Consider the following 27,354-nt stretch of genomic DNA (forward strand, 5'->3'; position numbering starts at 1 on the left):
CAGATCTACACTTCCACCCAGCTTGGTGTCATCTGCAAACTTGCTAAGAGTGCACCCTATCCCCTCATGCAGATCATTAATAAAGATGTTAAACAGGAGTGGCCCCAGCACTGAGCCCTGGGGGACACCACTCGTGACCAGCCACCAACTGGATTTAACTCCATTGACCACAACTCTTTGGACTTGGCCATCTGACCAGTTTTTCACCCAGGAAAGTGTATTCCTTTAAAGCCAATAACAGCCAATTTCTCTGACAGAATGCTGTGGGAAAGTGTCCTCTCCATGTTGCTTCCTCACATTCCCTCAGGTTCAAGAGAGCCACAGTGGTATACTTGTGTGTACTTGAGAGCCCAGGTATATTTTGGACAAATTGCTGGAAGAAAGTGAATATTGCAAAGTTGTGATACATACTATTGTACATGATGGCAGTCTAGTGGAGGATGATGGAACTGTGCTCAATTAAAAAGGGGAAAGCCTTTGAAAGCCTCTTCATTAGTTGTTGAACAAACTTTCTCATTTGATATTTCCAGTTGCCAGAGCCTCTTAACTACATCCAGTAACTTTCTTTTGAGAACACAGGGATCCAGCTTTCTGTTTCCCACAACTATTGCAAGCCATTGAGCATCCTTTCAGGGCTTTCTCTGCATAATGCAGATATAGTTCTACTAGATTGATCTTTTTATTGCTATTACCCTTTGACTAATTCCAATGAAGTGAAACATGTAAGCCAGTGTAGAATCTCAGAAGTAAAAAGTATGGGGGCAGAGTGGAACAACTTTCAGTATAATTCAAACTCTAATCCTACATAATCCCATTTGCTAATTCTATTTGAGTTACTGTAGGAGTTTTCTTTCTCAGGTTACTTTTGGGCATATAGCAACACTTGTGTTCTGTCTCAGTTGAGGTGAAAGGAGGGAAAATTCTGCTTTTAGCCTTGTAATTGCTTGTTCTATGAATATATAAGACAAGATAAGGCAAATTAAATAGCCTTCATTTTTAATGAAATTCTGAGAATGGGTTGGAAGAGTCACTTATCTAAGAAGGAAGTGGTGGGAGGAAGAAGGGCATTGACATTATGTTATCTGTTTCATAAGAACACAGTGTACAACTATAATTGCAGTGTAGCCTTATGAGATTTTTAAATAATCTGTCTCATTGCAAGCCAATACTGATTAACATCTAAGTCTCCGTGGCCATTTATGCTATGATGGCTTTCTTTCAATTAAAAACCAGTTCATAATACGGTATTCAGCTGAGATTTTCATTTCTGCATCTCCAGAAAATAAAAATGCTATGACAAAGATAAACCTCCTCTTTGTACATCTGTCTGCACAGCTGTAACATTACATTTCCATTTCAAGAAACATCGTTGTCAATTGTTCAAACCCAAGAAACCGTTACCTTATTTATGTGGAAGCACAGAATAAGGATGGTTAAGGCAATAGGGTAAAAATCCCACCTATAGATGATTTGTACATTGGGCACCTAAAAGGAAATGGCAAATGAATTTGAGTACTTAGAGCCAAACCCTTGCTCCACTGTGGTCTTTGTGAGATATGTGAGACCAAACTTTGTTCTTTTGCCAGTTACACAGTTTGTGCTTTCAACCTGTCAAAGAGGAGTTAGAGATGATCCTGTTCCTTAATAGAGTCATAACAACACCAATAGTCCCTGTTGTCTTGGCAGGACTGGAGACATTATAACGTTCCACTGCATTTCTATATGTTTTGTGTTGATTACACTCTCAGGCAGCCTCACATGGTCACTGCTGTAATAGAATTTTCTGCAGATAACACTCAATATGATAACCTTGTATTGTAATTTGAGCTCTTTCAGATATAAAGAAATGTATCTCATTTCTCTTTCTTTTGAATTTGGCAGATTGCAGAAAATGAATATATTAAAATTGAGAATGCTGAAAACAGCAGCAAGCTAACAATATCATCAACAAAGCAGGAACACTGTGGATGTTATACCCTAGTCGTAGAGAACAAACTTGGCAGCAGACAAGCACAAGTCAACCTTACAGTGGTTGGTAAGTCCATACTAATGTTTCAGATAGATACTCTTCAGAAATCACTCTATATTTTCTTGGTATATGATGATATGTAAAATAATGAAATAAAATAATTAGATAAGAAGACTAAAATTAAAAACTAATGCTTTAAAAAGTATCTGGACTGGTCAGTGACATTGTAATAGTTCAGTAGGGCTATGCTGTGTTTTATTTGGAAAAATTACTAATAAGAGATGGAAGTACAAAATAGCCCAGACTTATTAATAAAACCCAAAAAACACAAAACCCCCTCCAGCTCCTCTCTTCATTCTTTTGTTAGCTACCACTTTTTTTTCCTGTTTAATGTTTGCAGCATCCAGATGTTTGCTAGACTGAACATTTTAGAACTGTTAGCTCAGGAAGGATAGAGGTGGTTTCTATTAAACCGTAAATTTGAAAACATCCTGTTGCTTGGGGGAGGAAGATTTTATCCTTTTAATTGAAATTCCTACCATTGTCTACTGTTTTATAGTGACAGAAAGCAGTGCATAAAGGCACTCTGTTTTGGACATGGAGCCCTTTGTATACCAGCTTTTACACCTATGCATTTTAAACCTTCAAACAGACTTGTCAGATCATTCAGGCCATCAAGCTTGTGGTGGCAGGCTGTGGACAGCTGCAGGTAGTTGTAGACTGGTAGACAGTTGCAGTATGTTTGCAAATCAACCTGCAGCCTAGACCAGTTAGTCTGAGTACCAGACAAAATCCAGAGCTGTGACATCTAGCTCTGAAAGGGCTAATGAATCCACCTTGCTGTAGACACTCAGCAAATGGTTTCCAGGGAAGTTCTGCGAGGAACAGAGGATTTGGTAAAACCATTAGTCTGTAGGATGGGTCTGTTTCTAGGCTCTGATATCTATGGCTTGCAGAGGGGGTTTGACACAGGCAGGGAAAGACAAAGTTTACCCAGACATTTAGACGAATTCTAGTTCAACCAGCAAGGCTGTATCCTAATCACACACTCATAACTGCATCAGCTCTGTTGTCCTAACAGATCTGTGGGCCAGTAGGCAAGAAAAGAAATGTGGGTAGAAGGCCAAAGATGAAAATCTGACTCCCTTGAAATCAATGGTCAAATACCATAAAATCAAACGAGACTGGAAATTTATTCCAACAATCCAATGAATGACATTGGATTCACACTTTCAAGAACAATATCCACTGCTAACGAGTAAATGTCCCTCAGTTGCATTAAATTGTCCTTCAGTTAAATTAATTTCTTTAATCTGTGGTTTTTGTCACAGTTGACAGATAATTGAATGATTATAAATATTAAGTAGATTCCAGCACACTGCCAGAGAATTCAAGAATAGAAGAAAATAGAATAAGTATTTTTCATGTAATGCATAGATAAATTGTACTACCCCTTCCAACAGTGGGTTGTGCAGGTCAGGAGTATATCTAGGATAACAATGAACACCATGAAAAACTGGTCCTCAAATAATCATATTTATTGTTCTGGGAACAGCTTTTGGCTCCAAAGCCCTAAACCAGCTGACTAGCAGCTAGAAGAATGGCAGGAGATTCATGGCTCTTTACATTTCCCTTTTTTTCCACTTTCTAGGCAACTGCTGCTCCAGGCTGCTAACTGTAGCAGGTTTTTAGCTGAACTAGACCAACAATTCCTATTATCTTGTTGCTGTGTGAGCCTTGACTCATTATATAAGTCACTGTTCTATATCCTTAGGAGTAAATTGGTCTGAAAGTCTTTGAATTCTATAACCTTATAAAGCTACGGCTCAGTCTCCTGCTTTGCTCCTCTGAAAGAAATGTGCCAGAGAACTGTGGGATTCACACAGATGCTTTTGAGAAAGTTGAGTGGAGAATCTGTACAATGTGCTGGAGTTTGCCATGTGTTTTGGCTGATGACAACCTATCTGTTTCCGACTGAAAAAAATGAATTCCCTTCTGTAAAATTGCCAAGCTCTGCAGTGAGACATCGCGCTGATGTCAGCACTGCCAAAGGCATGACAAAGCCTCAAGATTCCTAGTTTGCTACATATGTATTTTAAGGCCAGATTCTTCCATCTGGGTACTAAAAAATGTAGGAGAATGGAGCAAAAATGTCTTCTTTCTAGTGAATGACTTAGAATCTCAATAGTGAGATAAAATCCTTCACCTTGTTTTCACTTTTAAAGGTGTTAAATGTTCATGAAAGTTGGCAGGCACTTTTCTCCAAAGCCTGCTCCAGTCAAAACAGGGAACCTGTGCTTTTCAGAATACACAAAATGTGATACTTCTTAGTCTGCCAAATACACAAAATGTGAGAATTCTTAGTTTACCAAAGCTCACCCTTAGTCCTAAATTCTCACTTGTCCATTCTCTCTGCTCCATGCAAAGTACTGGGAAGAACTTTTCCCCTCTGCCCTGACTCCACATTCATAACAAGCATTTGTGGAGAAAGCCTTGGTGCTAGAGATCAGAGCTTTTTACTCAGCTGCCTCCCTATAATTTTACCAATAAAGGGCACATCTATTTATATGTTGTGTGCTCAAAACACTGCTGAGTATGGTCCTAACTAAGTCTTGAATGTATTGAGGGAAACTACAAATACAGACCATCTGCTTTCTGCAGGAGTGTGTCTGAGCAGACCTAGAGCTGTGTTTCTCAATGGGCTGGCTAACAAGCTTGTCTGTTCTGAATTTTAGCAAATCAAAGACACTTGTGAAAATATAACATGAAATAAATATGGACATAAAGAAGTATTTCTTTTACAATTACTTCTTACAACCATGTGGATTACAAAGGATTTGTGCTGATGGGCAAACTTCTTGTGCGAAAGGCTCCAACAGCATTTCCCAAATTACATTAGGACTGCAACATGTGCCAGGGAGCAGGTTGCCTGGAAAAGCTAGGCAGTCTCCATCCTTGGAGTTATTCATGTTCAGACTGGGTAAGCATCTGAACAATCAGGTCTGACCTTATAGCTGATCCTGCTTTGAGCAGAAGGTCTAAAGACATTCCTGAATATATTTAAGATCATTCTGGATCTTGATTTTATACTTTTAGCTGTCAAAGACCTTTCTTCACAAAAAATAACATTATTGACTTAACTTCCAATCAGAGGAAAGAGGACTGCATTTATCTTTCAGGATTCAAATCAGAAATGATCCTACTTTGATTTAAACCATGAGTCTTAGACCATAAACTATAGCTGGGTATGATTTTTAGAAATTATTTTTAGTGGTGATTTTTAGAGGGGAAAAAATCTTCCCTGCATTGCTCTAAATTTGGCTTCTAAAGTCTTAGATTTAACTGCTCACACTGTCAGACTTAGATTTCAACTGCAACCTTAACTGAAACTGAGCAGGGGTCCTGAAACTTAAACAGTTTTAATAGTATGTGATTCAGTGTAGTTTGCACCATGAGAAAAGATACTTCTGAAATTGAGGCCTCATCTGGAGTCCTGTGTCCAGTTCTGGGCTCCCCAGCTCAAGAGGGACAGAGAACTTCAGGATAGAGTCCAGTGCAGGGCCACCAAGATGATCAGGGGACTGGAACATCTTTCATACAAGGAAAGGCTGCAGGAACTGGGGCTGTTTAGTCTGGAGGAGACTGAGGGGGGATCTTATTAACATTTATAAATATCTAAAGGGTGGGTGTCAGGAGGTTGGGGCAGAACTTTTTTCTATTGTATCTAGCAACAGGACAAGGGGTAATGGGATGAAGCTGGAACACAAAAAGTTCCACTTAAACATAAGAAGAAGGTATTTCACTGTTCAGGTGAGGGAGCCCTGGCACAGGCTGCCCAGAGGGGTTGTGGAGTCTCCTTCCTTGGAGGTCTTCAAGACCCACCTGGACATGTTCCTATGCAACCTGATCTAGATGAACCTGCTTCTGCAGAGGGATTGGCCTAGATGATCTCTAAAGGTCCCTTCCAACCCCTACCATTCTATGATTCTGTGAAAGAAACTCAACGTTATTCTAAGGATTTTTTTTTTCCTTTGGAATTTCAATGAACAAAATATCAGTCACAAAATCACAGAATGGTGGTGGTTAGAAGAGACCTCTAGAGATCCAATCCAACCCCCTGCTAGAGCAGGTTCACCTAAATCAGGTCACACAGGAACGTGTCCAGGAGGATTTGGATACCTCCAGAGAAGGAGACTCCACACTTTCCCTGGGCAGCCTGTGCCAGGGCTCCCTCACCTCAACAGGAAAGAAGGTTTTTTCTCATCTTTAAGTGGAACTTCCTGTGTTCCTGCTTGTGCCCATTACCCCTTTGTCCTATCAGTGAGCACCACAGAAAAAAAGACTATCCCCATTTCCTCAACACCCACCTTTTAGGTTTTTATAAGTGTTGATGAGGTCCCTACTCAGTCTCTTCTGCAGCCTCAGGTCTCACAGCCTTTCCTTCTTAGAGAGATGCTTCAGTCCCTTAATCATCTTTGTAGCCCTCTCTGGACATTTTTGATGCTCATTACACTCAGCCTCCAGTGTGAGCTGTGTGCAGTTCACACACCAGACGCACTGATACATAGTGAAGTTAGAGGAGACTTGTTAGCTAATGGGCAATGCAGTGTGGTGGTGAGTACACGGCACTGAGCCACAGGGATGGAGTCTTCACATACATTCATTGTGTAATATTGTCTGTATAAGCATTAATAATACTGGGAGACCTGCAGCAAAAGTGAGACATCCAAGTTAAGCAATGTCTTCTTTTAAAGGGTTGACTGGTCCCAAAATGTCCATCTTGAGCTCTTCTCTATTGTTATGATTAGCTCTCTTAAATAAGCAGCTTCATTAGCTGAGTGATCTCGCTAGGGAGATTTTGCAACATGTTTCTGCTCCAAAACCAAAATGAGCTGATGTGAGACTGAGCTAATGATTTGTAGCAGACACGATGCCAGATTAAAGTGAACTTCTGTTGCCAAAGCTCTATTAAATGAGCTTAGTGTAATACAGAACAAGGTAGAGCCCTCACTCTACAGTGATAACACAGAATATTAATTCCTTTCTTGACATTTATTGGATGTATATGGGTAAATGTATCAAATTTATGGTTCTGGACATTTTAGCTATGTGACAGAAATACCCCGATCTGTAACTACTTTTGAAAAAGGAACTTGGTTTTCATACGGGTGTAGCTGGATACTGTGGTGAAGAGTTGAGAGAATAACAAAGCATTTGACAAGGAGAATGTGGCACTAGAGAATGAGTCTGTTTTGCAGCTGTGCCACAAGCTTCCTTCATGGTTTTAAGCAATTGCTTTATGTCTCCATGCCTAGTGTATAAGGGTTTTCTGATGATCAGTGTTTGGTGAATTCTTTAGGTATAAGTGATAACAGAAGTAAAACCACTGATTTTATATACCTGGGGGCTGATTTTGATGAACCTTCTTTGTCTTTTAGAAATCTTTTAGATCTGTATTGTTCCTGGTGGTATTGTATATTTTTTTTTCAAAGAAACTCCATCTTGAATAGTGAACTATGTTGTAGGTATATGCAGAAGAATAAGAGCAATATTATTGTACCTTGAAGAGGCCTAAAGTTAACTGCTACTGTGTTTCTATTGCTCTGAGCATTTGTGAAAACACTATGGATTGTATCCTTGTGCACTCTTGGAGCATGATAAACTAAGTACTCTAGGGACATATATGTTGCACTTTGCATGTTGCACACAGACATGGAAGTAGTACAATGTGAATTCACTAATGCCTGCTCCTCTGCATGAGGTTACAATTCCCTACTTGAGTGGGGATAGAAAAGTTCTTTTCTGTGAGGAAACTGTTGCTTCTGTGACTTGAGCAGAATCTGTATGAGCAAGTCTTTACAGGCAAAAATGGGAAAAGTTTAGCTTGATAATGAGATCTGATTGTTTCTAACTCAAATAGTCACTGAACCTAACGGCAGGATTATTAGTTGCTTATATGAAGGGCTTGGTCCTGATTCAACAAGCGACATATATGCATGCCATACTAGCATAAGTTCTTTACCTTGAAACTCTGTTATAATGAAAAGCAGCAGCATAACCAACAGTTCAGAGTGACACTATTGGCATTTTTTGTGAGGATCTGAGAAATCACACAGAGTAGGACAAGCAGTGGTCAGAAACTCTGCGTTCTAGCCTCAGTAAAGCAAATGTGTAGACATCTGTGAATCAGATAGTGAAGTGGAACAACCATACACAGCACTTCTGCAGAGAATGCTGCAGCTCAGGAGTGCTAAAGTGAATGCTTCTGAAGCTGCAACTTCATTTGAGAAGTGTCAGATTATATCTTGCAATTACCATGTGATTCCTGGTTTACAGTCAGGGTCAAGAATGCAGTGAATTTCCTAAGGATATGTGGGTGGACTTGATCTCTAACCTTTAGCCTTTTAAATTCCTCTGGATTGCTGGAGGATTTTTGTCTCCAATTTTATGATTAAAGGGCAGCTAGACTGGTGGTTAAGGAAGAGATGTCTTATGCTGTTGTCGGTGCTGCTGCTGTAGTGCAATAACAGTGGTGTAGCCTCCACTCTCAGACTCTCCACTAATGCTTGGTGGCAAAACTCTGCAGCTGTAGCAGAACTAAATTTTCCCAGCAAGTTAACAATGCATAGAGTAAAAACAGCTTATGTTGTCATATGCATCAGTGCCGGTACACTGATCCAAATTTATTCCTTGAAGAGCCATTTGGTTTCAATGTCATTTCTGTTAGGAGAAGTTCCAGTAGAACTCCCTGCTTAGTTATTTTTCCTAATACTTACCTTCACTTTTCTTCTGATAAAGAAAAGGAAATGTCATGGATAGTATTTCTGACAACAACTTCCTGCATTTCACTAGTTGTTAAATGCAAGGAATGTCTTTGTTACAAAGAAATTACTCATCACATCTTCTGCATAGGAACACGAGGTTCCTAGGACCCAAACTCACCATGATGGAGACTTGGAATTGGATGATAGTATTACTGGGGAAAGTCCTAAAATTCATTCTGTCTCTCAATAGGAAGGTATCAGACCTCTAATTCAATCAGTTATCAAACCAGATGCCTGATGTGTAGCACATGAGTAATCAGAATAGCTTGTTGACTCAGGGACAGGAGCAGATGGTTTAGAAAAAGGGCTCCTGAGAATGCATTATATATTTGTTTGTTCCATTAGGCCTGTGGCAGAAGGAGATGTTCTCGTGCTGAGGGCATTTGCGTGGGAGTGGTGAGCTCTGGTTTCGTTCCCAGCTCCATTCTCCTGCATGTCCTTGGGCAAGGTCATTGTACCCTTTTATGCCTCAGTTACCCCAACTGGTAAAGTAGGAACAACAGAAAGAAGTGGTATTCTGGGCCTCGGTGATTTGTGAGCTACTTTATCCACAGATACCAAAACTTAGTTTTAGGCCAGAGTTGCTGGTAGGGGCAATATGGGGAGGGATCACACTTTGAGGAGGCTAACAGCATACACTGTGTATTATAGGTGAATTTCAAACTCTGGTCCCCTGCGCCAGTTAACCTTGTGCATGTGATCCTTGGCTCTGCTGGAGTGGCTGTTTCATTAGGAGAAAATTTCAGTTCATTGCAGCTTGTCTTGTCTTATTTTGTGGGAGAACACAGGCCTTCTTTTCTACTTTAATTTTATCCTAAACCTGTGTTACACCAATATCAAGAAGGGTGTTAATGGTTGTTACAGCGTGTTAAGGGGTAATAATATCCCTACTTAGAGTACTCCTCTCCTTTGGAAAAAAAGCTGCAGGGTATAGTTTTCCAAGCAAAGCAGAGAAGTCTGCCATGACCCCAAGCCTTGTCAGCAATAATGCCGAGTTCAGTTATGACCTTTTATGGTTTCGCTTTTCTCCTGCTGATGAATTTCAGATGAAGGCTTTGCCAGTGCTGTCGGCATGGACAGTGTTCAACTGGCTTTTGCAGCATATTAAATACCTTCCCTGGCTAAACAGCTTGTGGAATGGAATTAAATTGTTTCTTTCTGTCTGTTCTTTATCTGGCAGACAAATATCACAATAGCTAATAATAGTGTTATACAGTAATATGATAACTGGATTTAGAAAGAAACCAAATCAATTTTGGGAACAGATACATGTCTTCAGTGCTGTCTCTGTGTGTAAAAGAAAAACAACTTTTTTCAGAGGCTGTAGTTATAATGTTCTCAGTTTTGAGAGGCTTTCTCCTGGAACAGAGTTGCAGCTTAAGAGCCCACTAGAGCCCTGCAAGCTCGTAATATGCATCAAGCCCTCTTGCTTTGCTTTGGCTCAGCCTGACCCTCACATCGAGTAGGAGAGCAATTTCCATTTCCCTGCACTCAGAGATAGATAAGGAGCTTGCTGCCTTTTTTGGTCTCCTGGAAGGGTGCTTGTGTTTCATGGACTCAGTAAACTGAGCAATGTGGAGATGGCAGTGAGATCTGGATAGCACAGTTTCATGTTATGTGGGTGTCCTATATGAGCTCTGGGTTGACTACCTTTGCAGAAAGATTCAAAGATCTTTCCCTTGTCAGGAGCAATTTTGGTTTACCCACGACTGAAAAAAATGCAAGGACCTCAAGCCAAATTTGCCTTAGAAATAGCAATGATTTAAAGGCTGAACATGCTTATACTTCTCAGAGTGTATAAATACAAAGTAATCAGGCTGTATATCAAAACCTGTTTACCAAAATATTTCTGAGAATTTGTCTGAGGAAGGAGTGCAGATTAATTCAACATGGGAGTAAATAAGAAGTGCATCTTTCAACCCTGCTATGGTCTTAAATGTGGCGTATACATTTCATGTGAGGTCAGCTTGTGACTTTACCATCTGCCCTAAGGAACACATGCCACAAAGAATAAACTCAGACCTCTTTACTCTGGTGTAGCAGTAATTTATGTCTCCCTTTGTTGGGAAGAAGGGGCTTTTTTTAATCTGTACCTAGTTTGCTGGAGTGCAAAAGAAGGAATGCAGTAGAGCCGTCCTTCACATCACCTCCACTCCCCTCTTACTCCTTTATGCATGGCATAGGGTGTGCATGAGTTGCTGCTGCTGTTTCCTCTGTGCCACCAGTGCCAGTGACTTCATGCAGTCTGTACTGCTGGGCAGAACAGATCCCAAGGCAGGCTTGAGGCCAAATTAGCTGCTTGGCCCACTCCTTTGCCTGCCACTAGGCTTTGGGAGGCAGCTGGGGCAACCCTACTGATATTCCTAAAGAGCTTACATAGGGAGCTTTTTGCTTGAGTACCCCTTGGCATTTAACTGTCCAAACTCCAACTCTCTTGTTAGTTTTGCAGTCAAAGTATTATGAAAATGAGGTGATCATGCATTCTAGTAAAAGAGGTGTGAGTACTATCTGCTACAAAGCAGATGGAGTTTGTAGGATTCTGCTCAAATTCAACAGAACTGTGTGGATTTGACCATGCCAATCTAGAATAATATAAAGTGTAGCTAAGTCTTCATTTTGGTGTTATATGCAAGCTGTAGGTTATTAAAGACTGGAATACCCCTAGTTTTATATAATTAAGACATCTTATGTTTGAGAATATATATGTGTTTTCCTTTGTTATATATAATAAATTAATTAATTGCTTCCCCTATAGAAATGTTCACAAGGAGCAGTGTGTTTTGGGATGCACTCCCTTCATTCTAGTTCATATGCTGGCTTGTGGCTGTGATGTGGTTCATAACTGGAGGAGCAAAATTGTGGTCCGATGAAGCCTATGTATAGCCCTCATAACATGATCTGATCTAAGTGGACCTGCTTTGGCAGGGGGGTTGGACTAGAAGATCTCTAAAGGTCCCTTTCAACCCTACCATTCTGTGATTCTATGATTTTATGATGAAGTATGTTTGCATGTGTAAATGACTGCATGTGACATGCAGATGACATATTGAAGATAGGCAGTTCAAGGACCTTAATGGTGTTACTAAACACTAAAACAGGAGGACAAAATAGAGATTTGTGCTTCATTTCCACACCCTCCTCAGCCTACTAGATATTTTTATTGGCAGCAGTTAGTTGTGCTGATTAAGATCTCATATTCCAGAAGGAAATGTAGTTTGGCAAAATATCTTAGCTTTCAATATAGACAGCTGAATAAAGGAGAACCTTTAAAATCCACATAGAATAAGCTGTTGAGAAACAAAGCAGACCTATGGAGAGGTGATCTGCAAATTCTCTGGATGTGCAGAACTATAGAATGCCATCCAGTCTGATATCAAATAATTTTTAGCGTGGCAAAATGGTACATATACATCTGTCATATTAAGAAAGAGCAAAGATTAGGCTTTCCTTCTTGTTTATGATCTCCTATAGCAGCTACTACTCTGGTATTTATACATTGAACAGACCTGCAAGCAGTGGCACATGGCAGACTTCAAACAAAAACATATGTCTTTCTGGCTCAAGAGTCCAGCCAGAGTTGCAGGTTTTTGTCTTTGCCCACTGGAAAAAAAATTATTAGGCAAGTAGAAATATTCCCAAGACTGGCAGATACTAGTCCAAAGCCACGTAACATTTTCTTTACTGCTGATGTCCCCTTGGCCATGAATGTTTTCTCTCCACTGCTCACATACCTCAGCCTTGCTTCTGTAAACTCTGCTAGCTAAATGGATTGCAGCTATCTAGGTGAGTCATGGAAAGAGAGGTCACTAAGGTAACTGTGGCCTAGGCAACTGATAAATCATGCCCAGCATTTCATTTGGAATCAGAAGTGTCTTGAAAGTCAGCAAAGAGAAACTGCATTTTCATGTCGTGCATGAGAAGTGTGTTACTGTGCTCTGCAAGCACTGAATCATACACACTTTCCTCCTTCAGTTTAAAATTCAGTGCAGGGCATTAGAGCAAGCTAGCAATTTCTTCTCTTTTCTTTTTTTCTAAATGATTTAGCTGTGTGCATAGCAGATGTCAGAGAATCTGCACTACTTTGACAAACTCAAACAGATGCCTCTGTAAGGTGATAGACTACTGGCTTAGCTTTTTCTTCAAAGTATTTTCCTCTTGCTATCAGCAACTGCTCTGTTCTGTTTGGATTTAGGATAACTCAGCTGTTACTTATCAAGTTTCTTCTATCTGCCTCTTGAGATGATGCAATGATGATTATATAGGAGAAAAACAAGACACAGAGCTGAACATTCTTCTTCTGTAAAGATATTGAAGAGGACAGAGGCAGCCTCATTCCCTACAAGGTCTGCATGGATAAGTTGTAGTGAAAAGAAAATGGTATCACTGCTGTTTGGTTGAAGTCATACGACCCATGTATGCCATGCAACCAGTTCTCTGACTACTGTAGTATTATATGAGGGTTTTCATATTGAGAATGGTGTGAGCATTGAATTTCCACACCTTGCAGCTCCAAGGAGGCTGGGGCAGGGCTAGTACAGGGAAGAGAGGTGCTACTCTTTGAGCACCAGGAGATCAAGAGTCAGTTCTCATCTTTACTACAATTTCTCCTTCTAATCTTGACAAATCATTTAACTCTTTTGTGATTCAATTAAATATCTACACTATAAATTCATAGAATCATAGACACATAGAATAATAGAATTATAGACTCATAGAATCATAGAATGGTAGGGTTGAAAGGGACTTTTAGAGATCATCTAGTCCAAACCCCTACAGAAGCAGGTTCACCTAGATCAGGTCACACAGGAACATGTCCAGGCAGGTTTTGAAAACCTACAAGGAAGGAGACTCCATACCTTCCCTGGGCAGCCTGTGCCAGGGCTCCCTCACCTCACAGTGAAATAGGGTTTTTTTATCTTTAAATGGAACTTTTTGTGTTCCAGCTTCATCCCATTACCCCTTGTCCTGTTGCTAGCTAGAATAGAAAAAAGTTCTGCCCCAATCTCCTGACACCCATCATTTAGATATTTGTAAATATTAATGAGATCCCCCTCAGTCTCCTCTTCTCCAGACTAAACAGCCCCAGTTCCCGCAGCCTTTCCTCGTAAGGAAGATGCTCCAGTCCCCTGATCATCTTGGTGGCCCTGCACTGGACTCTCTCCAGAAGTTCTCTGTCCTTCTTGAGCTGAGGAGCCCAGAATTGGACACAGGACTCCAGATGAGGCCTCATCAGGGCAGAGTAGAGGAGGAGCAGAACCTCCCTCAACCTGCTGGACACACTCTTCTTCCTTGATAACAATCTCTTTTCACAATTTCCTCTTTTTGTTGTTAAATTTATGCTTGTTAATAATCTCTTTTATTCCAATAGAAAATGAGGAGAGTAAAGTATGACAACTGAACAGGGCAATAAGTCGTTCCAGAGGTTAAGGACATCTGGTCTCTGATACTGTGTTTAACAAGAGATAGACTGTATAATGATGACTCCTAGTGGAATGGTGTTTTAAGTATTGCCAAAATGAATAATCTGTATCCTAGTAGTCTTTTTTTTCTTCTGCCTGGCCATTCTTATGCTGAATGCAGTGGCAAACCCTTGTCCATCTGTCTTGCTCCCAATATTTTCCTTCATACTTAACAAGTTCTATTTATACATCTTCTAGTATGTTTAAGTTGTGGAAGAATGTGGATTTTGCATCACAACTGAACTAAAAGAAATCACAGAAGTTTTTTTCAGTTTTTTTTTTTTTGGTTGACACAACTTACACTCTTCCAGATAGTGAACTGATATTTCGCTTTCTTGATCAGAATAGACTACCCTATTTTCCCTCTCTATGAATAAAACCACAGCAGTCAGAGAAGAAGTCCCTCTGTCCAAGAACTGAAGGCATATTTGTGGCAAACTGTGGATACTTCTGTCTGCTCAGTGATTTTCCTAGGAATGATAACTTGAGTATGAAGGGATAACAGTCTACCACAAAAAGGCTTTGATCAATGTCCACAGCAGTTTTCCCCAACACTTGGATGTTTTATTGCTGAGAAAGTAGATGTCTTTTTTGGCTGGTTTGTCCCAGCTCTGCCTTTCTTAAGGAAAAAAACAATAACGTACATGATCAGTTTTAACCAGCAAAATGAGACAGGATTTTATGAGTCTATGTCCAGTATAACCATTGTTTGTAGCACCTCATGATTTCTATCTTTTTCTTGTCATCCTTTCTCATTCTATCCCATCCTTTGATTTCTCATTCAACCTTTAGCCACTAGTTCATCCAGATCAACATCACAATTATTTTGTAGGTTTTGCTAGATTACTTCTGAGAGGATTATTCCCAAGAGAGATATTTGTTCCCTTTAAAGTCTTTTGAAGTGCTTAACTTCCATAATTATTTTCTAAATCAGTATTTTTCTTGTAAAGTCAATGTTTTCCTTAGGAAAAAATTACTTTCAAAAAATGTGTAATCATTCCACTTCATTTTGAGGAAATCATGTAACTGCAAAAGTTTTGTCTTGTATTGGATGTTTGCATAGTTGGCTGCTCCTCTACACACCTGATTCTGGTGATGTTGGCTCTATTCATGCAAATAAGAACTGTGGGGGCAAACTTCTAACTGAGAAAAAAACAACTAGAAGTTTCTATCTTTCATCTCCCCAACAATGTCCAAAATGCACATGAGATTTTAATAATCTCTGTGTTTAAATTACATATTCCAAGTTTAATTCCTTTTTACCAAAAAGTACACTAGGCTTCCAAAAACTGCACATAAGTTATTCACTAAATTGTTAGCAGACAGTTGTCACCCTTCAAGTTCTGTGTTTTTGTGCCAACGAATTGGTTTTAGTATCTCTGCTACCCAGATATAGTTGGATGAGTGGCACGTATCTCTGCTACCCAGATATAGTTGGATGAGTGGCACGTTTTGAGGCTCTGAAAGCTTAGTAGTATCCCTGAAATTTGGAAGCCGATGAAGGGAGCTGGAGAAAGAGCATCACAGTTGTGGTGAGGTGACTGTTACCTCTAAGGATGTTCATCAAGGAGTGGTTTGCACTGTTGTGGGAAATTTGATTTCAATACTTGCAGGCACAGCTGTGACTGGTTTTAGTCTCTATAGTTTCTGTCATGACAGCTGTGAAAGGCACTGGGCTTCAGCATGGCTTAGCAAAATGCCTATGAAACTGAAGAACCAGCACCTATGTTAACTAACTCAGGTATGTCTGTCTGTGCTCCATTTGTTCCTGTAGTATGAACCTCTGAAGCATGAAAGCGTGAAGTAAGAACAGCGTGATCTAAATTAAGCAAAGGCATTGCAAGAAAAAGCTTGTTAGCTAGGGCCAGTAGTAGCCTAATATAAGTCCTACCTCTTACCCTCATGCTAGATTTCATCTGATGTGCTTTGCATATGTTTCTGCAGACAAACCAGACCCACCTGCCGGAACACCTTGCGCATCAGATGTACGGAGTTCCTCCCTCACTCTCTCATGGTACGGCTCCTCTTACGATGGTGGAAGCGCAGTGCAGTCCTACACCGTGGAGATCTGGAACTCAGTGGATAACAAATGGACAGATCTCACTACCTGCCGCAGCACCTCTTTCAACGTGCAGGACCTGCAGACGGACCGGGAGTACAAATTCCGAGTGCGAGCTGCTAACGTGTACGGCATCAGCGAGCCCAGTCAAGAATCTGAGCTGGTAAAAGTTGGAGAGAAACAGGAAGGTTAGTTTTTAAGAGAGAGGGAAAAAAAATAAAGAACCTAAATTCAATTGAACAATATCTTAGCAGTTCCCCAGTGAAATCAGGCAGCTGCACACATTGCTTTATTGTGTACCTCCATGCAATGAGTGCTTATGCCGGCTGTAAGTGTGCTGAACTCCTTTCACAGACTTCACATGAGTGTCAGACCATGTAAGTTTTGCATGCATCCAGTGTGGAAACTTGACGTCAGGGATCCCAAAACCCTGCCTTGTGAAAGCAAGCAGCAAATTCTGGCTTGCTATGTGGTGAGTGCTGACTGATAGAATTCCATAGTTCAGTGCACAGGCAATGGGAGGTGAAACTTTTCACACATAAATTACACATTCAGACCATGCCCAGTTGCAAAATGGTGTTTGGTGGCTTACCTGAAACACACTGAGGGATTCATGACAGTTTATACTGGACACACCATGGAAAAAGAAGCCATAAACACTATTCCAATTTTCCTTTTGGAAAAACTAAATGTGCTTGCTGCTAGGCCAAGCTCTGAATATGCAGAACAAACTGAATCAGCCTCTCCTACCTAGCTGTAGTTCCCATGCTTCAAATCCTAGCATGGTAAAACACCTCAGTCCTGTTGCACATCAGTCTTGTGAATTCAAGACTGTCCTGCACAGCCTGTTGGTCTTGCAGTTATAAGTACTAAAAATATTTTTAGGGATTTTGATTACAATTATACATACTTGTAAAAATATTTTTCAGTATCCTTTGCCTCTTAGCTTTTGCTTCAGTTCTTCTCAAAGGACTAATGGGAAGAGCTGGGACATTTTAGAAAATATTCAGAAACTGATACCAAAATTTTAAACACATAAAAATATCAGCATTAGTTTTTAAAAACAAATATTGAATGCATATTTTTGTGCACACTCATATCTACCTCCTGTCTGATGACTACTTTGATAGTTATACCACACTGAAAACTTGGATCAGGAATAATGTTTATCGCTATTTCTCCAGTCTTCAAGGAGTTGACAGTGTATTTAAAAGACCTATGTCAAGGGGATGGGGCAATATTTTTTTCTGTAGTGTCCAGTGATAGAATGAGGGGTAGTAGGCAAGAGCTGGAACCCAAAAAGTTCCCTTGAACAAAAGGAAACACTACTGTTGAGGTGAGGGAGCCCTGGCACAGGCTGCCCAGGGAGGATGTGGAAGCTCCTTCTCTGGAGGTTTTCCAAATGCACTTGAGTGACCTGATCTAGGTGGGCAGGGGAGTTGGACTGGATGATCTTTAGAGGTCCCTTCCAACCTCTACCATGCTGTGATTCTGTGTGTTGTATCTCTTCCTCTGTACTTAAGTATGCAGGGCTCTGGAGTTTTAAGTGTCTCATAATCTTTGTGAAGTTATCTTTTATTGCCACCGCAAGATAAAATGATAGCAAAGTGATGCAGCCATCACACAACTGTGTAAGCCTCTCAACAGACATTTCCAGTAAAACACATTTCTCTTCAAGTGATACATTACATGTATTCTGAGAAGTTACTTTTCTCTATTTTAAAGATTTTAAACCTGATCTAAATTAAGATGCAGCTTTTCTTCAAAGGGGGTAAAATGCAATTAGGAATAACAGTAACATTTGGAAGAAAGTTGACTCTTCATAATAATATTCCCTTTGTTTGAATTCTTTCAGGCAGGATGAACGCCTTCTAGGACCTGACTCTTCTCTACATTTGTTTTTCCTAGAGCAAACACTACTTGTTCTGGACCATAGCAAAACAAGCTTTTTCTTTTTAAGACCCAAAGTTTTGTTACATAGATTTAGTATGAATCACAGAATCACAGAATGGTGGGGGTTGGAAGGGATCTCTAGAGATCATCCAGTCCAACTCCCCTGCTCAAGCAGGTTTCCCTAGATCAGGTCACTCAGGAATGTGTCCAGATGGGTTTTGAAAACCTCCAGGAAAGGAGACTCCACACCCTCCCTGGGCAGCCCATGCCAGGGCTTTCTCACTCACAGGAACACACTTCTTGTGTTAGAAAGCATATGAATCATTGAAATACACACAAAAAGCCACAACAAAAAAAGTTGTTTGGTGTGAAAAAAAAGTATTCTATTTACAGGAGTGTGGGTTGTCTCATTGGTCTCACTGCCAGGACTTCTTGATTTCAGTCCTTGATATTGCAGCTAGCATGCAGAAAGAGCAAGTCATATAAAGCATGACTTTTCAAGTGTGACTATAACTGGTGCTTTAATTAAAGGCAATGGAAAATGCATGTGTTCAGCATCTCAAAGTCAGGGCTCTAAGCTGCCATCTATATAAACACTTAGCTGAGTAACTAGGGATTTTCCACTGCTGACAGAAAGACTGATCACTGTTCTTCATATTGAGGTTCCCAGTGTGTAAAATCTCAGTGAAGAAAGGCATGGCTAACTTTTCCCTGTGCATTTAAAGAAAACAGCTACTAAAAGAAGGGTTGTAAGTCACAACAGATTAAAGTATGCATTGCCATGTCTGAGGAACATTTGGGACCATTGACTTCTGAGAAAGGTTTTAGCTCAGCTACTCAGCACTTACCAAGCTCAGATATGATCTGCTTATCTAATTAAAGCTTCCACTGGTGGACTAAAATGTTTCTAGTTCATGGCTTCAATATTGTGTCGTTGCAGAACCGAGAACTGACTTCTCTGTCTAATCTGTATTTGGCAGACATTAACTACTGGCAGCGTGGTTGGGATCAGCTCCTTTATGCAGCCCTTAAAAGGGGAGGAAAATGTGATGTGCTCTATGCAAGTGTGGTTTCTAGCTGAGGAAGATCTGAGGACAGCCACCCGAGTGGGGAGGGCTTGCTTCCCTCCCCACTCTTCTGGGAAATCACTGCAAAACATCTAGTCTGTGCTGAGATGTACAAAGGTTGCAAGTCCAGAAAAAGGCTTTAGTAACAGATTATAGCTTCTTGATTGGCTTTGTTACCAGAATACAGATGCAGCATTATGTGTCAGATATGAAAAGGTGGTGCCCATGCATCAGACCAGCTATCTGCTCACCCTGCACCCTTTTTCCCTCTTCTCATCCTCTGCATAAAACCCTGTACTCTAAAGCACCTAACAGCATCCAGAGTAGTTCACTATTGTGTCTTTACATAAATCTATTGACACACTGAGGATAAATCACTTGGTTACTTGCACTGTACGATGGCAAAGTGCAACTTCAGCAGCTAAAGGGAGAACTGTACAGGTCACTGTGATTGCCTTTGTCGTTTGTCAAATCACTCGTCATAGCCACAGGTCTTAGGAGCAAGCCCAAGCAGTGTAAGCAATATAACACAAGGGTCTAGCTACAACTCCTTTCCCCTTATAGCTGCAGGCAGCACAGGGAACAGCACAGAACAAACCAGTGCTACTGACAGCTACATGCATTTGAAAATTAGAAATTAAAATCAGGCCAGACTTACTGTCTCTTATGTCACTGGGCTTGCCAGCATCTCTGCCTGCCTTTGAGTATGCCTGCAGAGCTGAGGCTTCATTTGGACTTCAGTGGTTTCAAAATTCAGCCATGCCCAGGAAAGTGCATGCTGTCCAAATTTTCTAGTTACCTTGAGTCTGAAAAGTTTGTCTGGATGCTTTGCAGGAAACCTTTTCATGTATAAACTTGCTTTACTTTTGGCTTTGCAATCCCAAAAATGCATAGAGAAGACAATGAATGACTTACTATTGAGCCAGAGGGTTGTTATGATTTTAAAATGTTACATTTCTTTTCTATTACAGTAAGGCATTCCTAAAGCTATTTATTAGGTGACTTTGAGCAGATTCCATATACTGGTGTTTCTAGTAGGCAGGTAAAATACACAAGGACTGTAAACCACATGATTTATTAAGAAATGGTGACCAGATTGTGATTGTGTAGGCAATAGTCACATAGAAGTGGTGAAAAGGTTTGAATTATGAAGTTCATGCACAAACTCCCAAACTGCTTTTTGCAGTTTAGCCATAGGGTCTACTGGTTGCCCATGTTACTGTAAGCAATTTGGCTGTCTTATGTAAGTACCATATGCTATATAATAAGTTATTAATGTCTTTTTATTTTCAACACAGAACCTAAAGAGGATGAAGCGGAGCTATCTGATGATGGTAAGGAGTTCATCTTTTAATCAGGATAAATGCAAAGCTGTATTTTTGCTTCATGTTTTGTGGAGGTTTTAATCATGATCCTTAATACCTATTTGTAGAAGGGAAAGAAACAGAGGTCGAGTATCGGACAGTTACTATCAACACTGAACAAAAAGTTTCAGACTTCTATAACGTTGAAGAAAGACTGGGATCGTAAGTACTGTGTTGTGCTTTTCAAGACATGGAGTTTTCAGGGCTATCAGTCAATTATAAAGATCATGTGCATCTGTTAGTTGACGGTGTCTTGCATTTTCAACATTCCAGCTGGGCTCCTCTGTTGCAGTAAAAATAGATGCTAACATATGTTGGCCCCCACTCCATAAAGATCCTTTATTCCTATTAATTGATAATTCTAAATAGGCACTACATGCATTTCTGGCAAGGAAAATGAAGCCCACAAAGAAATAAAGCTAAAGGATTCATTTGTTGTTCAGTGTTCTAAAAGCTTGGTTAAAAGAAAAAAATGTACACATTGTGCACTTGCATTTCCATTATATCCATTAGTGATAATAAGATTATCCTGCCCACGGGCTAGAATCACTGTTGACAGCGGTCATAATCCCAAGAGCATTAATAGTATTGCTCAGTGAAGCTCACTGATTAGTCTGGCTGTGTTTCTCAGTGCTCAAGCTCGTGGTTAAGTGAATTGCATGCCACGATAATCTTTCAGTGTTTTGTGCTGCGGGTGGTGCTGAAGGCCAAGGGATCCTATATGCTGCTGTTAATAGATCTTGATAAGTGTATCATAGAGATAGAATTGTACTCATACAGCAATGTGAAATAATAGTACTGAAGCCTCTAGCTTTCAGATTCTGATTTCACCTATATCCTATACCTGAGATGTCTCCCAACTGCTACCCCTTCAGTGTTGCGTGACTGACTGTGTGAAGAAAGACTTGAGTCCCATGAATTAAAGCCTGATAGGAGTTCATTTTTGGAACCCTCTTATATACAACTCACTAATTGGAACAGTGGAGTATCTCCAAATGTGGTATTCATTCAGAAGTTCTTTCAGATTACTCTGCACAAAATCAATACAGAACACTACTTGATATGAAGACATTTATAGTTCGTAATGGAGTGGTTGTGTTGGAGTATTTAGTAAAATGTTGCTATTGGTGGTAACCCATACCTTGCAAAAATGTTTTATGGAAATAGTTATATATTTTCAGGGGGAAATTTGGACAAGTCTTTAGGCTTGTTGAAAAGAAGACTGGAAAAGTTTGGGCAGGAAAATTTTTCAAAGCATATTCTGCTAAGGAAAAAGAAAACATAAGGGATGAAATCAGCATCATGAACTGTCTTCATCATCCAAAACTTGTCCAATGTGTAGATGCCTTTGAAGAAAAAGCCAACATCGTTATGGTCTTGGAAATGTAAGTATAGAGCAGATCACACTAACAAAGCTAATAATGTTGAAAATAATTGTGCATATAAAAGTAGCAACTTATCCAGCCTTGGGACTGTCAAAAGCTTCAAGATCTGCAGGGCTTGGATCGCTCTCATCTCTTGCAAGTTTTTCCAATTTGTTTAAACTCTGCAAGTGAATCTGTGTTGTATTTCTTAAAAATCATTGAAGATGTGTTACAGTCTTTATTGTGTAGTTTGCTTGTTGTTTAATCAAGTACATGTGGTATTTTTCTGCAGTTCACTCTTCAATTGCCAACTTGGGAGGGGAGAGAGTAAAAAAAAGTGAGCTGCAATTGAGGCTTGCACTTAGAACCAAAAATGCTTTTAAGGAGGAGAAAAAAAATGTATTTTTCTTTAGGCACTTCTAAACATATATTGAAGAAGCTTGTGTCAATTTTCACTGAAACACTAATCAGTTGTCTCTTGCAGATAATTGAATGTTGGTGCACAACAGCTAGTAGGAGAGAAAGATATGCCTCAGAATGCAAATATCTAAGCTACATTCTAACAAAACACTTGTATTTCCTTGAAAAAAAGAAACCACCCAGGGAAATTTATACTCCTCAAGATATATTGGGAGTGCTTTAGCTTTCATCAAGTGTTACATCCAGTTTTTGTATTTTAAGAGGTCTTAAAGGATTAGTCTGGTGTGGTTTTCCTGCAACAATGTAAATCCTCTAATTGCAAAACATTTATTTATAATAAGGGAGTGCTGTCTAAAAAGTCTCCACTGTTCGAAATCTGAATCAGTTGATGCAGAAAGATTGGTTACACTGTTTCCCCCTCAAAACTAATTACACATGAATCGATCTCCCCCTAATTACAATACACAGGTTTGCCGTGATGGTCCAGGTGTAGCAGTTGTTGAATGGAATTTCTCTTTTGCCTGAAAGTCATTGCACTCTTCATCCAAAGCTATAGGATTATGCAAAGCTGAATTTGAAGACAGACTATGTTGCTGTCTTGTCCTTGCTAAGTAAGGTAGTGGCACTTATTTTTTCCTACCAGAAATTGTTCCTTTTGAGCTACTGTGAAAAGTAGCACAAAAGCACCACAAAGGCAGTTTGGCAAAGCATCTCTTGGTGCTGTGGCTTGGGTATCCTTGTGTATAAAGATAGTAGATAATTACTTTCAGGGGCCAAAAAAAGCAGGTTCATGCACCAGAACTCATTATAAGAAAAGAATCTACACAGCATGGGTTGGAAAGTAATGGTCAGACTTCAAAACCAATAGTGACCAACATTTACATCATCCATAAGGCACCTGCCTAGTGTGAATCCCAGACTTGTGGCAGTAGCAGCTGGAAAGAAAGTGAAATCCTGATATGTGCAGATGTTTTTCCTGATAAGTTACATCAGTGACTGTTCTGCTGCCACATCTAGTTCATGTGCTCTCTGCAGCAAGAAGGAGCAGTAGGATTTTCTGCTGGCTGGAAGTGCTGAATAAGAGAAATTACTATAAGCAAAAGAGACTATATGTCTGTTTTGCTTCCTTGGCACTTGCTTAGGTTATGTGCAAACTACTATTGAACTGGAACTTATGTGCAAGGAGGTGTTTTTATTTTTAGATTCAGCAGTTGAGCAAGCTGAGGGTAAAGAAAAGGAGCCCTACTTAGCTTGGAATTAGGAGCTGGCAGACCTAATGGAAAACAAGGAAATGTATAAAGGGTTTTGAATAGTATGTGGCTTTACACTCCATTAGTTCCTCCCTGCCAACAAGTGGGGTTTACTTTTTAAAAATACAGAAAAGTGCAATCAAATTTAAAGTAATTTTGTTAACCAGTTGAATTAGCAAGAGATTTAAGTTTGGGGTGGCCACCTTTTCTGGCTTTTGAACCCTCGCCCTGAACTTTCCATAGCATCAAGAGGCAGAGGAGGAAGGGTTCTCAGAGCAGGATGCAGGCAGACAGGAGCAGGCTGTCCCTGCTCTGGAGCCGGTCTGGGCAGTGAGATGCTTGTGTGACATCTTCACATCAGATGACTCGGTAGCCTCTATCCTGGCACATTACCCAGCTGGCACAGTCCCAGCATGGCAACTGCACCTGTATTGTTAGACAGCCACTGATGGATCATTTCTGATTTAGCTGTTAAGCTAATACTCTTTTGCATGTTGAAAAATGTTATGGGAAATACTTCCAAACTTCTTAGTATCCAAGATGTTCTCTCTATTCCTATCAGAGTCTAAATGCATGGATTTCAGATAAATCAAGGTCATTTACCATCAGTCTCTTTTTAAACCAGATTTTAGCAGCGACTGGACTTCAGCAGCTCTCCCTCCACTTATATTGGCGCTATTGATGAGGAGCATCTTTGGATTTTTCTTCCTGATAATCAACCTAAATTTTTCATTTTACTCCCACATCTTTCTTATAACTTTTTTATCTTCACATTCTCTCCTTTTCATGTTTGTCATGTCACTATATTACATGGTTTGATTTAATATTTATTATAAATTCAGACTTTTTTAACATTCATTTAAAATCAGACTCTCCAATTATTCAAATCACTTGATGCACTCTTCTCTGGAAGCACCCTACACACACACACATCTACCATTTGCTGGAAGTCAGGGAAAAATCTCAGGCATTTCCTTTTCCAATATAGTGATGAACTTGTTCCACAATGAGCATCTCAGTGAAAAAAAAATCTGGAAAAGGGTAGCATGTTGTGAATGGCATTCAGCACTGGGAGTAAGTGCCTTAAAGTAGTTGCATATTTCAGATAGTCTATTTTGGTGTAAATTAGAAAAGTATTGTATTATAAATTCAGATTATGAAGGAAAATTTCCATTCACTTGGTGTGATTTAAGTTAGCACAAGTCACTGAGGTTTACTCTTTTTTTTAAAGGGAGATGAGTTGAGTATTTGCCTGGGCAGCTCCAAAGTAGATCCTTCTCACCATTCCTCCAGGACCAAAATCTTATCATAAACTGAGACTCTATAGACAGAAATGTCTCTGTGACCTCATCTAGAGAAGACTAAAAAGAGGAGAATCCAGATTCCAGAGAGATTTAGATTATGATATAGTTGTGACTGTTTGAAGAAAGCCGACTTCTTCTGTGTACATGTAGAAGCTAATCTGCATCGGTTCAATTCAGCTTCCCAACCTGGTAAAAATGAAACTGGATTTGGCTCAGGATGGAAATGTAAAAAACATGCATGCTATAAATGCAATTGCAGTTTAATCTAATGATGTTACCAGTGTCTACAGGTCCCAGGGCAAAACCAACATGCAGATGTATTAACAATAGTTGATTTCCAAACAATATACTAAAAAGTGGAGCTGGATACATTGGTACATCTCCTGAAAAAATACCACTTTAGGGAGCTGAAAAGTATGGTACTTTTAGAGCAAAAATAAGTCATCATTATCTGTGTTAAGCAGTCAAAAAAACAACTGGTACTTTTTAGTACTAGATTGATTATCGTTTGGAATTGCAGAGTGTTTCAGATCTAAACATTTTGCATGCAGATATGTTCATAAACATCTCCATAGTGGTTAGAGTCTTACTGAAGTAAGAAAATACTTGATCCCCAACTTACCAGAGCTGTTTATTCAACAGCTGTAGCCATATTATTGGCTTTATGTTACAAATGTGCTGTGATCTGACATCAGCTCTCAGTTTGTCAAGCATATGCTATTCTTACTATTTTCATGTTAATAGGAAACTGCAGTAGCATTTCTAATGATATCTTTTCTGAAATCTTATAGCCAAAGTAATGAATGGGTCCAGAACTCCAGATGTTTCAATTTCAGTTCAGTACGTGAGGGATATCACCATACATCTGACAACCTGCAAACACAGCAAGGCCAGTTTTGAGTTGCATGTTTTCTTTCTGTAACTGAAACGTGCAATTACATTTGGCAATAAGCGTGAATGCTGCAAAACATTAAGCCATATAAAGACCACAGAGCCTTTAATTTAGAACAGATTTCTAAAAGCAAAGCTGCTCTTCACCATTTGCCCCTTTCTATATAGGTCACTTCATACAAAAAAAAGTGTTTTCCCATCTTTGGATGTAAGGAGATAAACCCGTTAAGATAAACTCAATTAAAAAAACACAACCCAACAAACAAACCACAAAGGCAAAAGAAACCACAATTTATATTATGCTTTATTAAATCTTATTAAATCTAAGTTTAAAATGTTCCACTTAAGTTCTACGAACAGTTCAATCCAGGAGATTCTACCCTGGAAAGACCAATTATTTCACAGCTTAAATAAGCATAATAATGGAATTGATCCTACAGGGAGTGTGATGACGGCTCAGCTAAAAATACCAGCACTGAAAGAGTTGTGGCTTATATCCTTGTCCTATCATAGCTAAGGAGGAAATTCCCTCTGAGCTCACTTGGCTCAATAATTTACTCCTTGAGTTTTTCATTCCAGTTAACCATACTAGTTGAATTCTTCCTTCTTCAGCATTTCTTTGTCACTCTCAATCTCTTTTCCTAATTTTTTTATCATCTGCTAGAAGATTTGTCCATTTTTCCTGGGATTCATCCCATATATTTTAATTTTCTTTATTTCTAAGTTATGTTCTCTACACTTGTGCCGTAGTGGACCATTGGAGGGAAGGAAGCAGGGAGAAACATGAGCTCACAGTCTGGAGCTGTGTTATAAACACACATCACTGGGGCGACCACCACATGTTACATGCTTTACTACCAGCTGCAGGTGACTGAATCCTAAAGGCAGGATGTAAATCCAGCTACATCTGTACTGCCTGGGATAAGAGTATCTTTCACAGTCCTGAAGTGACTACTGCAAGCTTGAACTATCTTTGTTTCTGAAAAGGAAATAGTTGTATTACTCCCAAAATGAAAATGCTACAGAAGTCCTCTTTTTATTCTGTCTTTCATAGGGTTTCTGGAGGAGAACTCTTTGAACGAATCATTGATGAAGACTTTGAACTGACAGAGAGAGAATGCATTAAATATATGAAGCAGATTTCAGAAGGAGTTCAGTACATCCATAAGCAGGGGATTGTCCACCTGGATCTGAAGCCAGAAAATATTATGTGTGTCAACAAGACCGGTACAAGTATCAAACTCATTGACTTTGGACTTGCAAGGAGATTAGGTAATGATTTTTCTGCCTATTTCAATATAATATGGGGAATAAGGGAAGCAATTCATACTTACATCACTTACTTACTGTTGTATTCTTTCATGTACAAACAGTAAATAAATATGTTTCCTATAAATAGGCTTGGTTTTAGGAAAAAATAGAAAGAGGAAAAAGAAGACATTCAAGAGTGAGAGCAGTGCACCTCATCTTCAAAGGAGTTTGCAGTGAAG

The 27,354-nt window shown here is 39.7% G+C and overlaps 1 protein-coding gene across 5 annotated transcripts in view; it reads left to right on the forward strand.

The window, feature by feature from the left end:
* The window catches only part of MYLK (myosin light chain kinase), a 218,824-nt gene that overhangs the window by 170,551 nt on the left and 20,919 nt on the right, over positions 1-27,354 (forward strand). For all 5 annotated transcript variants that reach the window (XM_062004610.1, XM_062004612.1, XM_062004611.1 and 2 more), the window contains 6 exons: positions 1,882-2,035; positions 16,197-16,499; positions 20,570-20,605; positions 20,704-20,797; positions 21,817-22,020; positions 26,919-27,136. In XM_062004610.1, the coding sequence (XP_061860594.1) occupies positions 1,882-2,035; positions 16,197-16,499; positions 20,570-20,605; positions 20,704-20,797; positions 21,817-22,020; positions 26,919-27,136 (1,009 nt within the window). The remainder of the gene's footprint in view (positions 1-1,881; positions 2,036-16,196; positions 16,500-20,569; positions 20,606-20,703; positions 20,798-21,816; positions 22,021-26,918; positions 27,137-27,354) is intronic.

The sequence above is a fragment of the Colius striatus genome, chromosome 11 (assembly GCF_028858725.1).
Source record: "Colius striatus isolate bColStr4 chromosome 11, bColStr4.1.hap1, whole genome shotgun sequence".
NCBI lineage: Eukaryota > Metazoa > Chordata > Aves > Coliiformes > Coliidae > Colius > Colius striatus.